The sequence below is a fragment of the Calypte anna genome, chromosome 3 (genome assembly GCF_003957555.1).
Source record: "Calypte anna isolate BGI_N300 chromosome 3, bCalAnn1_v1.p, whole genome shotgun sequence".
Lineage (NCBI taxonomy): Eukaryota > Metazoa > Chordata > Aves > Apodiformes > Trochilidae > Calypte > Calypte anna.
The window spans coordinates 3,254,977-3,276,951 of record NC_044246.1 but is presented as its reverse complement, the minus strand read 5'-3'; the positions used below and the strand labels follow the sequence as shown (position 1 = coordinate 3,276,951).

The window sequence follows — 21,975 nt, the reverse complement described above, 5'->3', positions numbered from 1 at the left end:
CAAAATCTGACCCAGCTGTGGAAGCACTGCTCAGGCAAGCTGAGGGAAATCTCAGAGTTTTTGTGCAAAACACAAGAGTCCAAACACTGTTACGTGTGCTCCTCTACACCTCCAGCAACACCAGTGCTCACTGGTGATGAAGTGCCAAAAATACTGCTAAGGGACTGGTTCTGACAGTGTCAAAGCAAGGGTCAGTCTGGTCTGCTAATGTTAGAACTGGGAGTGATGCCAGGACTTCCAGGAGCTGGCCAGGAAATCAGGCTACATTACAAACCCTCCTAATTGGCAAGAGCCACCCAGGTGCAGGTATTTCCATGGACTGAGCTCCTGCCCCAACCTGCTGGCTTTGTTCTGAACTCTCCACACACAAAAAAAGACTTTGGCAGGCCTAGCAAGGTGCATTATTTCCTGTTAGTTTCTTCCCCCTCTTGGATTTCTCCAGGAGCACTCTTTTTCTAAGGATTCCACCACCTGCAACATCAGACCTAACAACCCAAACCAGCTCCATTAATGATGCTTTTAAAGCAGAAATGAAACAAATGCCATGTCACCAGAATGCCCATCAGCTCCCTGTGGATTTCTGGAGGGTTAGAAATAAGGCTGTGATTCTAGCAGCATTCCCAGGAGCACACAGGTACACGTATGCTTCCCATTTTTCAGCAGCTGACTGTGATTCCCTAAATCCCACTCCCTGCCATCCCCTGGGGCTGTTTCACCAGGGTTGGTTGTGGCTCCACAAAGAGTCAGAGAGGGAACAGACCCAGGTTACTCACCTGCCTGCATGAAAGGGAAGGGAGAGGGAAAAAGAGGGGCTATTTTCTGGTTCTGCATCAGGGCCACCTGGCAGCTGCACCAACAGCAGCATCAGGGGTTGCACAGAGGGATGAAATGAGTGGCTGGGCAAGATAAAGACTAAAACTGGCACTGACAGCAAAATAAATGTTTATCCCACTGTGATTTGAGGTGATTTCAAAGGATATGACAACGAGGAGCTCCTAAGAATTCCTGAGTCTCTTGGGCACCCTTGGAAATCTCAACCTCCCCATTCAAAACTAAGGAGTTTCTTGTTTCAGGGTAAGGAGTTTACAGGATTTTTAACCTGTTGTTACTGAAACTATAACCCTTGCTTTTACTAAACATTTTTGCTTGCTATCCCTAGTTAACAGTAAATAAGAAAACTTGTAAACTGCAAAGAAGTCACTTTCCAACACAGGAATCTTGTAACTGAGGGGTCCTAAGGAATGAAAAATGAGGATCAGTAAAGCACACAAACCCCCTACAAACTGGAGCACTGTGTGGGGTTGGGTCCCTACAAATGACCTCCATCAGAAGTGTTTCCCAAGGGCAGCAGACTCCACAGGGACTCATTTAATTGACTTCTTCCAATAAGGTCCTGTTTTAATGCTAATCCAGAGTAATTCTACATTACACTACAACCTCCATACAGTACAGCTTACACCTTCCTCCTACTCTCCCCCTTGTCAAATTACAAAAAAAAACTTGGCCTCATCTGGAGGAAACTGGCAAAAATCTATTTATTTTGTGAAGAACAGAACTTTCTTGTAGGACTGGCAGCAAATCCATACAAAATAATGCTGACATATAATTAGGAATTCCCATATGGATTCTACCTGGACCTTTGACACCGTCTCCCACAGCATCCTCCTGAAAAAGCTGTCAGCCCCCAGCTTGGACAGGGGCACTCTGTGCTGGGTTAGGAACTGGCTGGAGGGCCGGGCCCAGAGAGTGGTGCTGAACGGGGCTGCATCAAAATGGCGGCTGTGGTGTCCCCCAGGGATCAGTGTTGGGCCCAGTGCTGTTCAATATCTTTAGTGATGATTTAGATGAGGGGATTGAGTCCATCATCAGCAAATTCACAGATGACACTAAGCTGGGGGGAGTGTGGATCAGCTGGAAGGCAGGAGGGCTCTGCAGAGGGACCTGGACAGACTGGAGAGTTGGGATGATCCCAACGGGATGAGGTTCAACATTCCAAGTGCCGGGTCCTGCACTTTGGCCACAACAACCCCATGGGGAGCTCCAGGCTGGGCACAGAGTGGTTGGAGAGCAGCCAGACAGAGAGGGACCTGGGAGTCTGGATTGACAGGAAGGTGACCATGAGCCAGCAGTGTGCCCAGGTGGCCAAGAAGGCCAATGGCATCCTGGGCTGGCTCAGGAACAGCGTGGCCAGCAGGTCCATGGAAGGGATTCTGCCCCTGTGCTCAGCTCTGGTGAGGCCACACCTCGAGTACTGTGTCCAGTTCTGGGCCCCCCAGTTCAGGAAGGAGATTGAGGTGCTGGAGCAGGTCCAAAGGAGGGCAACCAGGCTGGTGAAGGGACTCGAGCACAGACCCTATGAGGAGAGGCTGAGGGAGCTGGGGCTGTTCAGCCTGAAGAAGAGGAGGCTCAGGGGAGACCTCATCGCTGTCTACAACTACCTGAAAGGAGGGTGTAACCGGGTGGACGTTGGTCTCTTTTGCCAGACGACTTTCAACAAGACAAGAGGGCAGGGTCTTAAGTTGTGCCAGGGGAAATTTAGGTTAGATATTAGAAAGAATTTCTTTCTGGAGAGGGTGATCAGGCATTGGAATGGGCTGCCCAGGGAAGTAGTGGATTCTCCGTGTCTGGAGATCTTTCCAAAGAGCCTGGATGTGGCACTGAGTGCCATGGGCTGGGAACTGCAGCGGGAGTGGATCAAGGGTTGGACTTGGTGATCTCTGAGGTCCCTTCCAACCCAGCCAATTCTAGGATTCTATGATTCTGATTCATGATCCACACTCCTGACTTGGAAGGAGCTGGAACAAAATACCAACCCATGAACTACTAGGAAGCAACAGAGTTGAGAAGTTAGAGGTAGATACATGGAGTAAAAATGAAGCTTTAACAGGGGTGCTCTCATAGAGATGCTCTACCTAAATGTCTGGAAGGGTTAAAGATTGAGGATGCATCATAATTTACTTTAGAAAACAGAAATTTGGAAATATGGAAATCTATGAAATTTGAAGTATGATCTGGGAACAAATGTTACATATCTGTGGTTATATTCTAAAATCACTTTCTTAAAAGAAGATCTCTTCAGTGTCCAAATTTCATTTGCAACAAGGTTCTAAATTCATATTTCTGTATTTCAGTTCTAATCTTCTTCATCTGAGCACTACAAACACTGCAGCACAAATGCAAATCCACCTCACAGCAACAACTGTTAATGAGAAGTTTTGGTCTGGGTGTTTCTGAAAACTTGAATGAATATCCTGCTGCTCAGAGGAATAAACAAAACCTCGCCAAGTTATAATTGCCTACAAAATTTAGAGGCAAGAGGCTGAAAAATGACAGCTACACACAATGACTGCTGAGATTTCTGTTACTCCCTCTAAATGACTATGTAAACTCTGACTCAGTTTTTCCTATTTTTTTTTCCCAATCATGGCACAACTTCAACCTCTAGTTGCTGCAGGAAGTCAGGTATTTAACTAACTTTTGTGCCTTTCTAAGCACACAGTTTGAATATTAAGTTTGAAGGCCTTGCACTTTCATCAATAAAATGTAAAGTGATTACCAAGGAGAAATCAATATATGAAAAAGAATAGAAAAAACAAATTTAATTTTTAACTCACAGCCTGAAAGACACTGTAGCTAAAGATAACATTTCACTACTGGGAATCTTAAGAACATAAAATTTCTCCAAGAATTCTCTGTCTTAAAGCAAAAGAATGGAATCACAGGTATATATATTCACACCTGCTACACAATCTCTTTATAGCTCTGGATAAAGAAATTGTATTTTGTTGCATTTTAATGAAAGAACTAATAATCACAGGTGTAACTACTTGCATTTGTGTTACTCCTAGCTACTCTTCTTAAAACTGCAGACTTAAAATCCAGAGAAGGGAAAACTCTAACAGTGCATTGCTGTTTTGTAGCACTGTATTACAATTCCCTCATTCAACAGCAGCCACACTTAGCCAGCAATGTTAGGTTCCATACCCTCACAAACCTTTAAAATGTCATTTTAAAATGTCTGAATGTCATTTATTTGCCCAGCCTTTCAGCCATTAACAACTTTTGCCATTTCCTGCTTAACAGGGAAAAAAAAATTCATTTTTTCAAATCTCTTTAGATATTAACATCTCTTTAAACATAAAAATCTCTTTTAAAACTGAACAGAGAAACTCCAATTTCATCATCATATCTTCTCTTGATTTCTCAAGGAGGACACTTCAGCTGCCCACAGTTTGGACCTGAAACCCCATGCTGCTGAAGCCACTGGGAAAACTAATTCAAGATGTCCTATTTCAAGACTGAAAATATACTTGAATAATGGTAGAAGCAGTTTAATCCTTACCTTCTCCAGTTCCCAACAAGACAGAATAAATATGCTGACGAGCAGGACGATAGATAAGTGCCTGTCCAGGGATTTCTGTATCAGAATCATCTTCCAAAGAGTTGCTGCACTCAAGCTCTCCATTACTCAGGATATTGAAGATTGTGTAGTTTTCAGACTGGATATGCTGCTCTTTAGCTAACTGTTTGGTCAAAGAAGGGAGAAGGCATTATTTCCAGAATGAAGAAGGATCAGGAAGTAACAAATGTGCTTTCTCAGTGGAAATGGAGAGAATGGGCTGTATGGAAAAAAGTGTTTTTTCAAACAACCCCAGTAAAGTAGATTTGCAGACACCTTGTGGACAGGGATCCCCAGGAAATCCATCACTGCCTTTCCCAGCCCCTCTTGGAATTCTGAGGGGGGTTTAATGACGTTTTTTTAAGTAGTAATTATTCTTGAAAGGAATTTTGAATTCAGGCTTAGAAAAATTCTCTCTCCTCCTTTAGTCACCTGAAAACACACCTCCCCTCTTGAAATACTGACTGAAATCATGCTAAAACCCAAACTTTTAATTTTATTGCATGCTGAACTACAGAAGACAGCTCCATGTCTCCCCTGACCCCACTCTGTGTAGTGCACTTTGTGGTGACAATCAGAATGTCACCACAGTTCTGCTTTGCAGCAGCTCCTCCCCAAGAAGAGAAAACCAAATCCACTCCAGTGAGGAAAAACAGGTCTGCTGCTGCTGAAAAGCAGAATTAAATTATCATCCAGGCTGAATCATAGAATCATAGAATCCTAGAACTGGCTGGGTTGGAAGGGACCTCAGAGATCATCAAGTCCAACCCTTGATCCACTCCCGCTGCAGTTCCCAGCCCATGGCACTCAGTGCCACATCCAGGCTCTTTGGAAAGATCTCCAGACACGGAGAATCCACTACTTCCCTGGGCAGCCCATTCCAATGCCTGATCACCCTCTCCAGAAAGAAATTCTTTCTCATCTCCAACCTAAACCTCCCCTGGCACAACTTGAGACCTTTTGTGCCCTCTTGTCTTGCTGAGAGTTGCCTGGGAAAAGAGCCCAACCCCCCCTGGCTCCAACCTCCTTTCAGGGAGTTGGAGAGAGTGATGAGGTCTCCCCTGAGCCTCCTCTTCTCCAGCCTCAACACCCCCAGCTCCCTCAGCCCTTCCTCACAGCACTTGTGCTGGATCCCTTCACAGCCTCCTTGCTCTTCTCTGGACCTGCTCCAGCACCTCAATCTCCTGCCTGAACTTCCTGAGGGGCCCAGAACTGGACACAGGACTCAAGCTGTGGCCTCCCCAGAGCTGAGCACAGGGGCAGAATCCCTTCCCTGGACCTGCTGGCCACGCTGTTCCTGAAGCAACAAAGCTGCTGGGAGGCAGCAGAAAATTCCAAGCAGTACCACTTGTAGCCTGGACAAAGTCTGCTTCACAGCCTCAGGGTTGTGTTCAATGATTTCTGTCCTTGGCACTAAGAAATTCTGCTGGATGGACCCATGTGGCATGGAGAGCAGGCACTGAAGTGCCCCAGCTCTGCATTCCCTACATGTGCCACACCATCTGTATTATTTGGGTCGTGCCATCCCTGGAACTACCTCAGCATCTTTCCCTGGGGATTACCAGACCCCTGGCCAGAGCCAAATTCCTCATTTCTGCAGAAGAGGAGCACCTGCAAACCTGGCAATTCTACAGGTCAAAGCTGAAGTCACTCATTGGGTCATTACTGACCAAATCTAATCCTAGGGAAATGTTATTTTTTCAGAGGAAATTCCCACATGAGTACAAAATCAGTAATAGGCTTCTGTGTACAATGTTAAGCAACAGAGCATTTTTAAAATAAAAGTCAAGGAATGGTTACACTGGAAGAAATAATTCAGTGTTCCTAATATTCATCAACAAGGTAATCACCTGAATCTACTTTTGTATAAAAGAGAAACAAAGAGTGAAGTATTTCTGAGCTGAACAAAGCCTTGAACTATGTCATACAAACCACTGACATAGAGGTCATCTGGAAATACCAGTTTCTTGCAATTTGCCAAAAAATCTACACATCTTTTTGTGCTGAGAAAAAAAACCCAAACAAGTTCATAGAATCCTAGAACTGGCTGGGTTGGAAGGGACCTCAGAGATCATCAAGTCCAAGCCTTGATCCACTCCCGCTGCAGTTCCCAGCCCATGGCACTCAGTGCCACATCCAGGCTCTTTGGAAAGATCTCCAGACACGGAGAATCCACTACTTCCCTGGGCAGCCCATTCCAATGCCTGATCACCCTCTCCAGAAAGAAATTCTTCCTCATCTCCAACCTAAACCTCCCCTGGCACAACTTGAGACCCTTTGTGCCCTCTTGTCTTGCTGAGAGTTGCCTGGGGAAAGAGATCGACTCCCCCCTGGCTACACCCTCCTTGATGCTCTTTCCAGGTCGCTTCCAACCCCTAACTTCTTAGGATTCTGTGACTTCAAAATATACTTCTTTATATTGAAAAATATTTCTGATTTATACAGGCAGGAAATTCTGCTCTTGCTTTTTGAGAGAAACAGCAAGGTGAGGCTGTCCCCAAGCTTGGAACTGAGCTCTGAGTGTCACTTCAGTGCAGTTCTTATTAAATGCAAGGTAAGCAGAAGTAAATATAGGTTTATAAATAGCAGGGGAAGCACACACATTACTCATGCAAATGTTTAAACACCTGCAACAAAAACAAAAGACAAATTAACCTGTCTGCAACTTGGACTGCAATTTCCTTGACCCAAGGACTGGCTTCAAGTAGGATTTATGCAGCCAGAGTGAGGCATTTTTCAATGAAGTTTTTACACATTATTAATTTATGACAGAAATAGCTCAGCATGATACTAAAAAACTAAATTTGACTTTCAAATCAAAGATCAAGGCAAGAAATAAAGGCCATTTGTCATAAAGACTGCATGGTACACTCTCTTAAGGAGTGAGGATATTACCACTGCTGTCCTGGCCTTAATCCAACCTAGATAATTACATTCTGGCTTCATTTTCCCTTCCACTTCAAGTATAAACAGTATTTTTCAACACTTTATTAGGATGTGGGGCTGTTGGTTTTAAAAGTATCATCTTCTATTTCACTATTATGGTCAAAAGTGAAATGCTGTATCAATGTGTGGTTAATAAAACCCCCAAATGTTCAGCTGAAATGAGCCTTGCATAGGTTACAATGCAGTTTATAATATTGTAGGGTCTTCTTAGAAAAGTAAAATGTAAACTGCAGGATTAGCTGGGAGTAATGGAAGGAAATGGAAAAACAGTTTTTAAGAAAATGCTCAAGATACACGAGACAGACAAAAAATAAAAACTATTTAAAGTCTACAGATACCTAACAAAATAAGGAGTAACAGGTGGCTAACACAGGGTATAAAATACACTCCCTTGTCCAGTAATTTTTATCCAGGTAATTACCTTGTCCAGGTAATTTTTAAAGTAAATCTCAAGATGTTCTCTTAAATTGCAATGAATTTATAGGTTTGTACTCTAGACTTACTACTACTTCTTAAACCCTGATGCAGGGCAGCTCAGCTCTCTACCAGGTTACTCCAGCTGATAAATCCAGTCCCAGTCTGCCTGTATTGTCCTTACCACATGTGGGAAGCCATAGGTGCCATCTGTGAGTTCAGCCCTGCCCTTTAAGGTTTTACAAGCCACTGGAAGTGCTTTGGGTTCATTTAGGGACAATTAATATGAAGGGTAATTAATCTGGCCCCAAAATCAGAAAATACAGATTTATAGGAAGTTTCCTCATCTCCTCCACAAGGGCTACTTCATCTTCTGCATTAACAGCTCAGCTCCCTTGGGCACCTTGTCTGCATGTGCCAAGCAGACCCCTAACCAGCTGTAGAAACTTTGGGTTTTTCCAAGCAAAAAGCAAGTTCTGACACCTTGCAATAGATAGGAAGTATCTCTACAGACCTAGCTAAAAGCCTACACAGGAGCTACTCCCTGCTATTTGACCTGCCTGAGCTTCCAAAAGAGAGGAACCACTTTTAATTACGTGTGCTAGACCTGCCTGAGCTTTGAAAAGAGAGGAAACCACTTTTAATTAAGTGTGCTTGATCTGCCTTCACCTTGATGCACCTAACAGCCCTAACACTGCTGAAATTAACTGACAAAAGATTCTGCTCAAGGAAATTTAAATCAACAAAAAAATAAAGACTATTTAAAGTCTACAGATAGCTAATAAATAAGGAGTAACAGGTGGCTAACACAGGGTATAAAATACACTACCATGTCCAGTAATTTTTGTCCAGGTAATTACCTTGTTTGTACTCGTTGCCAACTTGCACTGAGTACTCATGACAATACAGTGACCACTCAGCTTTAAAAAAAACAAGGTACCTGAAAGATTTCCTTATCTTGACACAGGGCTGTTTGTTGCTGAAGGGAGAACATTTGGCAGTTTGTTAAGTTGGGAGGAATCCAGGGAGAGTGCTGGCCTGGCAAAAGATAGGACTCCACTCCTCTGTGAAGCAAGGTCTTGTCTGAGCCCAAGGGTAGCATCTCTTCCAAGTGTTTCAGGCTGGTGGATAAGCATGGCATTTTTGAGATGTAATTTGCTACAGCCAGAAGTATGTTTGTTCTCCTGTTGTAGCTGTTATTCCTGCGAGGACTGGTGGCCAAACATTTCTGCCAAAAGCCTTCCAACAAGCTTTCAGGAACAACATCGTTGCCAAGCAAGCAAGCAAAGAGAGGGAGGTCTGTCAAGCTGAGACCCAACACGTGGCAAAGATCTTCTCTGGAGTACATAACAGTGACCAAGCTGTCCAAATTGAGCTTCTCAATGGAAAAGTAAGGGCAGGTATTATAGATGAGGTAGTCACTATCTTGCCCGAGGATCCCTATGCAGTGATGCTGCAACCCGTACGCAGCCACCTCAAAGTCTGCCTCTTGCAACGTGCACACAGTTTTTTGCCCAAGAGACTTCAGGGCAAAACGTGTGAAAGTAGGCAAAGCTGAAGGAATAGTGAACATTTCTCTGCCTGGTTGTTTCCTGTGAGTCTTGAGAAACTGAAATATTCTGGCTATTTCCTTGTTGTTCTGGAACCTCCGCTTGATCCACTCGTCTCTCTTTTTCTCCTCCACCACTCCATCAAAATAAAACACCAACTGGATCCCAGCTGCCAGAAAAACTTGAATAAAATTCTCCAAATTGGCCAGGTACTCCCGCCACTGGCCACCACAGACCCAGGATTCTGGTGTGTACCAGTATCTAACACAGCTCATGGCATCTACTACGATAACAGGTGGGAAATCAGGATGATCCATCCGATGTTTTTCTGCCATCTCTCTCAGATCTACAGTTCTGCAGGCATGGGGGCAAACTCTTGCCACAAAGCCCTGCAAACCTTTAATGCCCATGGCTGATGGCTTGAAACTCACAGCAGTCTGAAAGAAGAAAAAAGAAAAAAGAAAAAAAATTCTAAAACGCTGTCCTGAGCATAATGAAATTCTACAGTAAATAATAAAAAAAGAAAAAAAAACCTCTAAAATGCCATGCTGAGGAGCATAATAGAATTCTACAGTAAATAATAATAATTTAAAAAACATATTGAAAACAGAATAGTTATTTTTCTGCTTGAACCAGTTTTCTTCCCCCAAAACTGGATGTAAGTGCCTACTAACTCTGCCTCCCATTTCTGATTTTGTAGCAGTGAAAACTGTAAATATCAACAGGTTTCCTCAGATATGACTTCAAAACATTCAGATTAATAGTGAAAAATACAGGAAAGTGAGGACTGCTAGAAAAACAAGCATAGCCAAAATTAAAGGCTTGTCTGTCTAGTGGTCAGGGTGAACCAAAATCCAGAGAACAGAAATGCCCTTCTCCAAGTGGGATAAAATTATCCAGGGGAGGATAAAAGGGACAAAAGGGAGACTTGAAGGTTGGAAATGAAACCTGGAACAGGCTTACTGAAACAGGAGGGAAAGTAACGTGTGGGATGAGGAACAAACATATGTAACACTTGGTTGTGATGCTCAAGCATCCAAAGGTCCCTTGCTGCTGGGCTGACTTGGGAAAAGGTTCCACGGCTGTGGAAAACTGTAAATATTAACAGGTTTCCTCAGATATGACTTCAAAACATTCAGATTAATAGTGAAAAATACAGAAAAGTGAGGACTGCTAGAAAAACAAGCATAGCCCAAATTAAGGCTTGTCTGTCTAGTGGTCAGGGTGAACCAAAATCCAGAGAACAGAAATGCTCTTACTCCCCTCCTCCAACTGGGATAAAATTATCCAGGAGAGGATAAAAGGGACAAAAGGGAGACTTGAAAGTTGGAAATGAAACTTGGAACAGGCTTACTGAAACAGGAGGGAAAGTAACGTGTGGGATGAGGAACAAACATATGTAACACTTGGTTGTCCCTTGCTGCTGGGCTGACAAGGGAAAAGGTTCCACGGCTCTTCCCAGCACCTGATGGATTCAGATCCTTCAGAACACGTGATGACAAAATAGAAATGTCTTTCCAAGACCATGGAACTCAGGGAAGCAGCAAGGAAGAAAAGAATTGAACAGGAGGCCATGGTTGAGGTGATCTTTTTTACAGTATGGCAAAAAATGGAGGGGAATCCTGACCCCTCCCTGTTCTGTCCCTTGGATCCCACATGATACTGAGCACCCTTTCTCCAGGTCCTCATATTCACACCCTGAAATTACCCTGTGCTCCTAAAACCATAGCAATGCTCTATAGCATCTCAGCTGAAGGTGTACACCACAGGAATCAGTGCTTTGATTTTCACACTAAAAGGATTCGAGCATCTTTTCATCGAAAAAAATTACTGAATAACTTTGGAAATCAGCCTTGTACCTTTTTTTTGGTGAGAATGGCTCAGCCACCATAGAATCCTAGAATCATAGAACTGGCTGGGTTGGAAGGGACCTCAGAGATCATCAAGTCCAACCCTTGATCCACTCCCGCTGCAGTTCCCAGCCCATGGCACTCAGTGCCACATCCAGGCTCTTTGGAAAGATCTCCAGACACGGAGAATCCACTACTTCCCTGGGCAGCCCATTCCAATGCCTGAGCACCCTCTCCAGAAAGAAATTCTTTCTCATCTCCAACCTAAACCTCCCCTGGCACAACTTGAGACCTTTTGTGCCCTCTTGTCTTGCTGAGAGTTGCCTGGGAAAAGAGCCCAACCCCCCCCTGGCTCCAACCTCCTTTCAGGGAGTTGGAGAGAGTGATGAGGTCTCCCCTGAGCCTCCTCTTCTCCAGCCTCAACACCCCCAGCTCCCTCAGCCCTTCCTCACAGCACTTGTGCTGGATCCCTTCACAGCCTCCTTGCTCTTCTCTGGACCTGCTCCAGCACCTCAATCTCCTTCCTGAACTTCCTGAGGGGCCCAGAACTGGACACAGGACTCAAGCTGTGGCCTAGTTTACAGAGAGCAGTCCACTGATACAACGCCAGCTGCACTACCTCTACTTCTGATGTGCCTTTGGTAGTAGCAAATTTCTGTTTTTTCAAATTTCTGCAGCAATTCAGCCCAGTTTGCCACCCTGGCCATGGTTTGAAGGCATAATTTTCAAGACCTGTTTGAAGAATTAGAGGTTTACCAATGTTTTGGGCATTAATTGTGAAGTGTAGATATTAAATGGGATTTCTAACACGCACAGCAGGTTAGAAACAATCAATTTTAAAAGCCACACGTGCTAGAAAATAACTAAAAATGGAGTAAGCTTATTTTCAGTTTATTTTCAGTTTACACTATACCAAAAGATTGAAGAAATCTCCAAATTCTGTGGCAGAACTTCCCAGCCTGCCAAATGAACCAATTCACACATTCCTTAGTGAGAACTGAGATAAAACTATTGATGACCTGAATGTTTATTTCTAGAAATCTCAATGCAAAGAAGTTTGGCACAGCTTCTATCTTAGGTGTGCTTTTTTCCAGCACCAGTTTCCTCTGCCACCACGTAATATTTTCTGGTAAAGGACCTTCCAATGAAAAATGGAGGAAAGCAGCTTCTTTATTCCCAGAAAATCTGATTTAGTTATAATTTACTCTGTCCTTAGTGGCCATGAGCCTAGAGCAACAAGTGCAGTAAACAACTTACCAGCTACACCATAATGTTATGGAAAGAAACAGTTTCCCACCTTCTCACACTTTTATTTAAAGCATTCCTCTTGCCTAACAATTGAAGCAAGTCTGTGATACAGAAACAATAAAATTTCCATTATATATTATTGGTTTAATAATAGCAAGTTCACACCCAAGCTCAAAGGCCACTAGGAGTGTTTTAATGCAATTATCAAACACATTCACCACAGCAGGATGGAAAATAAGGAGTTTATATCCTGCCAACCCTCCTGTTTCACTCCTAAAGAGCAGCAGCCAAGGGACCCACTCTCTGTTCCATCACAGTAGCAGAGGAAAATCTCCTGACTTGGGCAGCACTCCCATCAGGGGCAGCTCAATAAAGGTGGCAAAATTAGGACTAAAATGTCTTAAGTTGCCATACAAAGTTTCCCAAGGATGGAAAACAGCCCCATTCTGTGTGCAGTTTAAGGCTGGATGCTTATTTCTAGTATTACTTGTGAGAAACTGAGACCCCAAGTTATCACAGCTGCACTACCAAGTGTGTGAAACCACTGAGGAGGGGGAAACGTCTCCACAAACTTAAATAATAATAATAATAAAAATGTTTCTCCCCTGTTTTATACGAACACAAAACTCCTGAGAGGACTGCTGCTCCAGCTGATGATGCCACCACACTTCATCCTGTCAGCAAGCAACTCCCAGGAGACAGATTTACTGCATGCCCAGCATTGCAAAGGGTTGGGATGTTCACAAGAAGTACTCCGGGTTCCACCAGAGCCCTCCAGCTGCACAGAAACCAGGGATGAGGAGGAAGGGGAAGGGAATGGAGAGGATGGGAAGGGGAAGGGAGGGCAGGGGGGAAAAAAAACAGCAGGGGGAAAACGGGCAAGGGGAGGATGGGGAAGAGTGGGCAGGGGAAAGATGGGTGGGGGGGAAAATGGGCAGGGGGTAAAACGGCTGGGGGGAAAAACGGGCAGGGGGGAAAAAACAGGCAGGGGGAAAAAACGGGTGGGGGAGAAAACGAGTGGGGAGGAAAAACGGGTAGGGGAAAAACAGGCAGGGGAAGAATGGGTGGGGGGAAACGGATGGGGAGAAAAACGGGTGGGGAGAAAACAGGCGGGGGGAAAGACAGGCAGGGGAAAAACGGGCGGGGGGGAAAAACGGGCAGGGGGAAAGACGGGCAGGGGGAAAGACGGGCAGGAGGGAAACTGGGCGGGGGGGAAAAATGGGTGGGGGAGAAAACCAGGCGGGGGGAAAGATGGGGGGGGGGAAAGGGGCAGGGGAAAAAAGGGCAGGGGGAAGAATGGGTAAGAGTGGGCAGGGGAAAGACAAGCAGAGAGAGGCCAGTCAGGGGAAAAACAGGCCAGGCAGGGGAAAAACGGGCAGGGGGGAAAAACGGGCAAGGGGGAGGAAAACGAGCAGGAGGGGGGGGGGGAACGGCCAGAGGGAGGATGGGGAAGAGCAGCCGGGGTGAAAAACAGTCATGAAGAAAAACAGTCAAGGCGGGCAGGGGGAAAAACGGGCAGACGGAGGATGGGCAGGGGAAAAACAGGCAAAGGGGCAGGGCCGCTGCGGGCGGACCGGGCCTGTCCCGGGTGAGATGTGGGTGCCACCGCCTCCATCCCGGAAGGTCCGGGCCCTTCCTCCCTTAGGAGGCCACGCAGAGCCCAGGCCAGACTGCCAGCGGGTCCCGGGGCTACAGGCGCTCTCCCCCCCCGCCATGCCCACCCCCTTTGCCCCCGCACAGCTCCGCGCTGCCCGCCCCTCCTCCCGGTACCCTGGCACTGACCCGGCCGGCGGTTCCGCTTCCCGGGGAGGCGGAGCTACGCAGGCGCGGAGCGGAATGGGCCGGCCGGGCCTGAGGGGACGGGGATGGTGATGGTGATGGTGTGGTGTCGGTGTCTGCCCCTCGGGTGGCACCGTCCCTGCTGGGGACAGGCGGCTGGCAGCGGAATGACAGCGGTGGGAAGGGAAGAGATGGAGGGGGGGGGGTGGTGATGCGCGGCTGTCCCCGCCCGCAGCTTCATGTCCCTCGGCTTTGTGTCCCCGGCTACAATGGGGCCCGAGGGGCTATTGTGCTCCCGAACAAACCCCGATGGGGCGTGGGGAAGATGAAAGCATCGCGCACCGAAGTTGATTGAACACAACTACACACACACACACACACATCCCCGAGGGGTACACGGGAGATTTATGTGGCCCCGGAGCGAGGTGGCCCCGGCTTGGGGACACAAAGCGGCCCAATGCTCTGGGACCCGGCCCGGTGCTCTGGGACCCGACCCGGTGCTCTGGGACCTGACCCGGTGCTTTGGAACCTGACCCGGTGTTTTGGAACCTGACCCGGTGCTTTGGGACGCGATCCGGTGCTTTGGAGCCCAACCCGGTGCTTTGGAGCCCAACCCGGTGCTTTGGGACCCCACCCGGTGCTTTAGAACCTGACCCAATGGTCTGGGACCTGCCCCAGTGCTTTGGAACCGGGCCCGGTACTCTGGGACCCAGTCCGATGCTTTGGGACCTGACCCAGTGCTCTGGGACTCGGCCCGGTGCTTTGGGACCCGACCCAGTGCTCTAGGATCCGGCCCGGTGCTTTGGGACCCGACCCGCTGCCTTGGGACCCAATCCAGTGCTTTGGGACTCAATCCGGTGCTTTAGTACCCAGCCCGGTGCTTTGGGACCTGACCCAATGCCTCGGGACCCGACCCACTGCTTTGGGACCTGGTCCAGTGCTTTTGAACCTCAACCAGTGTTTTGTGACCCGACCCAGTGCTCTGGGACCCGACCAAGTGCTTTGGTCCCCGACCCTTGTCCTTCGGGACGAGCCCCAGTGTTCTGGGACCCGGCTCGGTGCTTTGGGACCTGACCCGGTGCTTTGGGACCCGTTCCTCAGCAAGAAGGAGGGAGATTTTTCTTTGTTGTGTGCTCAGCAGTGAGAGGGAAGCCCCGATTCTCCGGGGAGGGGGGACGGGGGGCACCCCAGGGCAGAGCCTGGGATGCAGGAGGTCCGGGAGCACGACCCAGTTGCACCCCGTGGGCAACAGGTGGGGACCTGAATAACTCTACATCTTTCCAGGGGGTAGAGGGGGAGCCGATGGGAGGATTAGAATCAGATGTTATTGCTGGTGAAAAATTAAACAGAGCGGTGCTCTAGGGAGCACAGATTAATATATTTGGTGACTCGGCGTGCACAAAGCCTGGCCATTGTGGCCGTGTCTGAATGCCTGTGAATAGGATGGAGCATATGTGGCCTGTCACCGCAGGTGCCCACATCTGTTCGTCTCCGGGCAGATGCTCTCAGAAAAAGGGAGAGCATTTCCAAAAGCTCAGACCCGCCCCGTCCATACCCATCCTCTTTCTCATAATCACTTTCTGCAGAGGAGTTTCTGCTCCTTTTTTTCTCCTCCCCCGCTCCCTTCTCTGCACATCCATGTGGACATTAAAAATAATAAAAATATGAGAACTGAAGTAGTTCAGAAAGCCCGGGAAGATCAAACTGCTTCATCCTCCACCCTCCTACCCCCACCCTTCCGAAGCTTATTAGCAGGTTTTGCACTGCAGCCAGCGCATGGTGCTCAAGATGTGGACGTGGTGTGAAGGGGGGGAACAGAAAAAAACTTCACGCATGAAAGGCAGCAGAGTGCGGTGGCACGCTGGGCATCACCGGGGGAGAGCACTCCGTGCAGTAGGGTTTTGCAGCTACTATTTAGAGTTTTGGCTCAAGCTGACAATTAATAAACCCGGGGAAAAGGGAAGAGGGGGTTTCCCTGTGAGAACAAGTGAACACAGCAATAACCCTACTGAAATGGGTAGCAGAAGGGAATATTTCCAGCCATCCAGAGCAATCTCACAGCCGGAATGTAAAACATCTTTCTGAGAAGTGTCTTGTCATTTTTTTTATTCCATGTACATGGTCTGAGCCCAATTGCTCACCCTCCCTGCTCTGTGACATCCCTGCCAAGACAAGCCAGGCCTCAGCCCTGCAAACGGGGACACCAGGCTTGTCTGACGGGGTGCTGGGGTGCAGAGAGAGTCTCAGGATCAGGGGCTATTTCGGGTTGGGAGGGGCTTCGGAAGGTCGTTTAGTACAAACACCATCCGTAGTCCCCGGCGTGCCGAAGATTGCGAGTGTCCTTGGAGCTAAAAGAGGACAAAGAGGCCCCTTGTGGGGAGGGGGCAGTGGGAGCACGCGAATCGCTGTGTCCCCAAGCGGAGAACGTGGGGGGCAGCCGGACCCTCCCGGTCCGGAGCACCCATGGGAAGCTTCGGAGGAAGATGCTGTCCCAAACCGGGGGGAGCCCGAGGGCTCAGGGGAGAGCAAGGAGGGGGAAACCTCCTTCCTTGGAGCCTCTGCTGTCTCCTCGTCCCCGGAGAGGTCCCCCGGCTCTGCAGGGGTATGCAGCCCTTCACCCTTCCCACTTTGGGAGCAACGGCACACGAGTGACCAATTTTATCTCTCGTAGTTTCCCACAAGCAAAATCCCGTCGGAAACAAGCCAGGGAACAAACCCAAACAAACAAGTAACTCAGGGGAACGGGGCAGGGCCGGGGGGGGTGTGGGGAAAAGGGGGAAGTGGGGGGGGACGTCTCGCTTTCTCCTCATGTGCAATCAGTAAAACACATATAGGGGCCACTTCGGGATTTGCCCAGGGAAGGGTTGGGGAGCAGCTGGCTGCGGTAATCTCCTCGGGAGACAAAGGAATGCCCCGTCGGTCCCGGGATCACAGGTAAACACACAACCATTGTCATGAAAATGAGGGGCTAGGATAGGGCCGGAGCAGATGATTTGCGATTTGAAAAAGGGGAATGGAAGGGGGAGGGAAGGCCCAGAGCTGCTTATCTATCATCTGGCCTCACTGTGTGCCAGCTGAGCCACGCGACTGCCCTTTCTTATTCTAATCAGCACATGCCTTTGCAACTTTGGGCTAACCTACACGCTAAACTTCTTAATCCCCCTCCCCGCACACTGCAAGGGCGGCAGAGAGCCCCTCCGCCACCTCAGCACCTCCGTGCCCCCCGCCCACCCTCCTCGACTCAGCTTTGGGTGCCCGGCAGCGGAGCCCTGGGCAGCGCCAGGACCCTGCTTATACCGCCCTGCCCTCCTCCTCCTCCTCCTCCCATCCTTTCCCATCCCATCCCTTCTCAACCCGTCCCATCCTAAACCAGTTCATCCCTTCCCATCCCATCCCGTCCCGGGGGTACAGGTGAAGGGGCCTTGCGGGGAGGGCTGCGGCGGAGGGGCAGCCCTGCACACATACCTCCGTAGGGACTATAGACCTAATTAAAATATTATGCACACTCGGCTACACATAGCTCTACACGTACTCGTCCCTCCGTCGAGGCTCCGTTCGCCATATGCCCGGAGTCCTCCGTCCCGGGAAAAAACAGGGTTGTGAGCCAGCGATGGCAGAGCGCCTCCCTAATTAATAGTCGTCGTGTTCCCCCCTCCCTCCCCTCTCCCCCCCCCCCTTCCCTTTTTGAAGTGACTTTTCCCATAATCTGGCTCGCTGAGAAATAAAACCCGCGGCTGGTAGGGAGGGAGCTCACGGCCGCGCTGCTGCACGGTGGGACCGTAAATCCCGAGGGGGCCGGGGTTGCGGGGAGGGTATCAATTAGGGGCAGGGAGAGCACAATGCCCCACCAGCCCCAGAGAGCCGCTGGCAGGCGGGACCGGGTCCGCCACGTCCCGGCCGTGCGGGGTCACCGAGTCCCGACGGGGTCCCGGGCACTGCGCCCGCCCCCCATGGGGTGAGGTGACGGGGGGGGGGGGTCCCGCCGCCGGTTCACCCCGAGGGGGCGGGCAGGGTGCCGGTCAGCCCCGGGCTCTGGTTGCCGGCAGCGGGGTCCGGCGGTGCGCGGTTAACACCGCGGAGGCGGCCCGGGGGGCGGCGGGCGAGCGCGGTGCGGAGACACGCGGTTGGGAGCGAAAAAGCGCCATTTGGTTGGGAGCAGATGGCTGGCTGGGGGGCTGATCGCGTCTAAAGGCGTGTCATCCCCCTTCAGCGAGAATCCCTAAGGGCTCCCCTTGTCTTCGAAATCAATGAAAATTAAAGTGCAGAGAATGGATGAATAGTTAGACCTCGAGTCCCTCCTTTGTTCGCCTCAGCTACTGGTGGGCAGGAGTTAAACTACAACAGCCTCCTATAGAAACACTTAAGTTAAACAGTCTCCCCGTTAGCCCAGCATCTGAAAGAGAGAGGGAGAGGGGGGAAAGAAGCAGAAAAAGGAGCTTTCTGCTTGATTTCCCCAATACAGAATCGCGTGGCATAAATTAAGCCGGAGAAGAATGAGCGCCGTGGGCAGGATCCTGCCGGCTCTCACGGCGCCTTTCAGTCACGCTCAGCAGCGGTAATCGAGAAATCTGTGCCACGTCAATTTAACAAATACCCGGTACCGAAGGGGGGTTGTTAAGGATTTGGGGGCAAGGTTTTTTTTTTTTTCAGGTCTTTTTTTTTTTTTTTTTTCTTCTTCCCCTTCCCCTCCCTCCCTATCGCTAGGTTAAAGCCCTCGCGCGTGTAACTTTTTATTTCCAGTTTTATAAGCAAGGGGATGCTAATGGACCAACTTTCTATCTCCCGTAGATTAAAAGATCCGCGGTGATATGTCACTTCTCGCCTCCACCCAAGGGCTCCCCCCAAATTTCTAGACACATCTCCCCCCGCCCCACTCACTTAGTAAACCCGATACGAAGAGATTATTCCCCCCCCCCCCCCTCCTCTTCTTTTTTTCCCGGGGATAACGCCGCAGCGAAGTTTGCGAAGCAGCAGCAAGCCACTTGAAAAGATGTTAACGCTAGGTGGCAAAAGTAATGTATGGTTAAACCCAGAGCTGCTTCCCCCACCCCCTCAGACCCCATCCCGCCTCAGGGACCGGGCACGGTGCGGGGCGGGGGGGGGGGATGCCCGTCCCTGGGGACCCAGCGCCCTCTCCGCACCCTCCTGGGCCGCCCTCCCTGCACGGTCCCTGTGGGATCTCTGCTCCCCTCTCCGCCCAGATACAACTCCGGGGTAAAATAATTAAAAAAAAAAAAAAAAAAATTAATAATAATAAAATCACTCCAAACATTCCTGTACATTTAAAGTTTCGCTTAAGCGTCGGGGGGGGAGGAAAGGCAAAGAGTACCTGGAGTACTCCATGCCTCGATTTACCGGAATTAGATGTAAAGGACACACAAGTCCAGTTGTAAAAGTTCGGATGCTGGTTTAAGCACCGAAGGTACCTGCTTGGGCTTGGGGTAAGTGCCACAACCCCCCAGTAAACGAACGTGGGCAGCTACAGTCCTGAAACAGTCCAGAAGAGCTGAGCTGAATGAACTCATTAGTGATTTTCTTTTAATTGCTATTACCGAAAGCTTTTACTTGGAGAAGTCTTTAAGATTTTTTTTTTCCCCCTAGCGCATTGTAAGATAATTTGTGATCAAGACATCTGCTTCAATGAAAGTCACATTTTGCCATGCAAATGCACGTTTCAACCCAATAAAGTCGCCATAATAAGGCTTTTAGCACGGCATACCTACAGTGAGGTTATTGTAGCCAAATCCACTCTTTTCGCACACAAGCTTAATCTGTGCTGAAATGATCTGTTACAATTAAAATGACATTTACAGAGACAGTTACACCTTGCATCCTAATGAATCCGCCCGCGCCTGCCGAAGGTGTTTAAACAGAGGGCCCAAACAAAGTGGAAAACCCCGCTTGGAGTGGCATGCCAGCCAGAGTCACCCTCCAACTTTTAGCCCCCGCATCCATCATTAGGAAACTGCTCAAAAGGGAATCGTTTCTATCCCTCTTTCAACACACCACTAAACTCATTTCCACGTTTTAGAGCCCAAAACAAAAGTTCTAGCGTCTGATGGGTGGCTTAAAAAAAAAAAAATAAGGTAATGATTGGTTTAAAGTTGGGTTGTTTTGTTTGGTTTCTTTTTTTTGGTGTATCTTTTTCTGTGTTGTGGTGTTTGGTGATTTTTTTTTTTTATTATTTTTTTTTAAGGAGGGGGGAAGTGCTGGAAGGGATTTCTTAAAATAATGTGCGGACATTGTTGTAGAGGCAGTAGCGTGCGCCGAGGGGAGCTCTTTCTCTCCCTCGCATTGTGCAGGGAGCAGGTGCTGTCTACATTACCATACAGCTGAGAGCACAAAGAGCTAACTGATTCAGCCCTCACACAATAACAAACGGCCTTAATGACAGCCACGCGAACGACACACACCAAACTCACTTTTTACTAAGCTGAAGGAGGAAAAAAAAAAAAAAAAAGAGAGAGAGAGAGAGGGAGAGGTTGCTGGTGATGATGATAATAATCATAGAGGGGTGCGGGACCCGGGAGGAGCTGGTGGCTCTCTGAGGCAGAGGGACAGAGGTGGTGGCGGGGACGGGACCCGCGGAGCCCCGCAGACGCAGCCCCTCTCTCCGCGGGTCACCTCCGCGCCGGACCCCCCCTTCCCCGGGTACCCCCCGTCCTTCCGCCGGCGGGCTGAGGGCTATGAGCGGAGCCAAGGGACGAGGGAGCCCCGGTGGGGTGTGCGGGAATTCATACCCTTCCCCCCCTACCCCCACCTCCCCAATTACCCCCGTTCTGCCGGGGGAAACTCGGTGGGAATTTCAAGGGATCAGATTGCCCTTGTTGTGGCTCGCTGGCTCCCACCTCCCTCGTCCCTTTAAAGCCGAAGATGCCCCCCTTGGAAACGGTCAGGATCCCGGAGCTACTTTTTTGGGGGGGGGGCACACGGTGGTTGCTTTTGCACGTTTCAGGAGGTAATAATCACAACCCGCCGTTCCCCAGGGTTGTTTTCTCGTCGGAGCGTGTTGCGCTGCCTGTCTCCGGTGCAGAGGGGGTGTTACCCTCTCCTCGGAGCAGAAGGGGGATTCTTGCGGTTACCAAATTTGCAGGAATGTAAATGAGCACGTTTTGTGAGCGCGGAGGGGAGGAGGGGGAGGAGGGTTGCACATTTTACAGCTCACTGACCATTTGGCGATCCATTGAGAGGAGGGTTTGGAAAAGTGGCTCCTTTGTGACAGCTCTAGCCAGATTGGGGGGCTGCTCATTTGCATCTCATTAGGCATGCAGGCGGCCGGCGGGATATAAGGGAGGCAGGCGCCCAAGGAGAGGCAGATCCTTAGCGCTTCACCCTCGGAGAGAGCCGCGGAGCCGCGGCGCAGAGCGGAGCCGAGCGGGGCAGAGCAGAGCAGGCACCCCCCTCCCCCGGAGGAGCACACCCGGACACGCTCAGCGCGCCGCTGTTGAGACACAAGCTTATTTTTGTTGGCTGGGATTCCTCTAAAAACAAAAGTAAGCCGGCAACCAGGAAAGCAAGCTTCTCTTCTTCTGAAAAAAAAAAAAAGGAAAAGGAAAAAAAAGGGGATCAAGGCTCCGACGTGACCTGCTGCCCGCTGCCGTTTGACACCCGCCAGCCCCGACGTGCGCAGGGCGAGCGCAGCCGCGCAGAGCCGCGCAAAGCCGCTCCCGCATCTCACCGCACCGGGAATTACCGCCGCTGCCGCCCCGGCCGCCGCTGCCGCTGCAGGGATTGCCAGATCGCCGGTTTTTAACCTTCCTTGGGAAGCCTTTTCTCTGCCTCCGTTGGG

General features: G+C 49.3%; 1 protein-coding gene across 1 annotated transcript in view; it reads right to left on the bottom strand.

Moving 5' to 3' along the window:
* FAM120B (family with sequence similarity 120B) overlaps window positions 1–14,268 on the bottom strand; it is a 60,520-nt gene extending 46,252 nt beyond the window's left edge. The window contains exons 1-3 of the mRNA XM_030447627.1: window positions 14,190–14,268; window positions 8,700–9,746; window positions 4,343–4,523 (exon numbers count right to left, since the gene is read on the bottom strand). Coding sequence (XP_030303487.1) covers window positions 4,343–4,523; window positions 8,700–9,719 — 1,201 coding nt within the window. The 5' untranslated portion in view covers window positions 9,720–9,746; window positions 14,190–14,268. The remainder of the gene's footprint in view (window positions 1–4,342; window positions 4,524–8,699; window positions 9,747–14,189) is intronic.
* Between the last annotated feature and the right edge of the window lie 7,707 nt (window positions 14,269–21,975).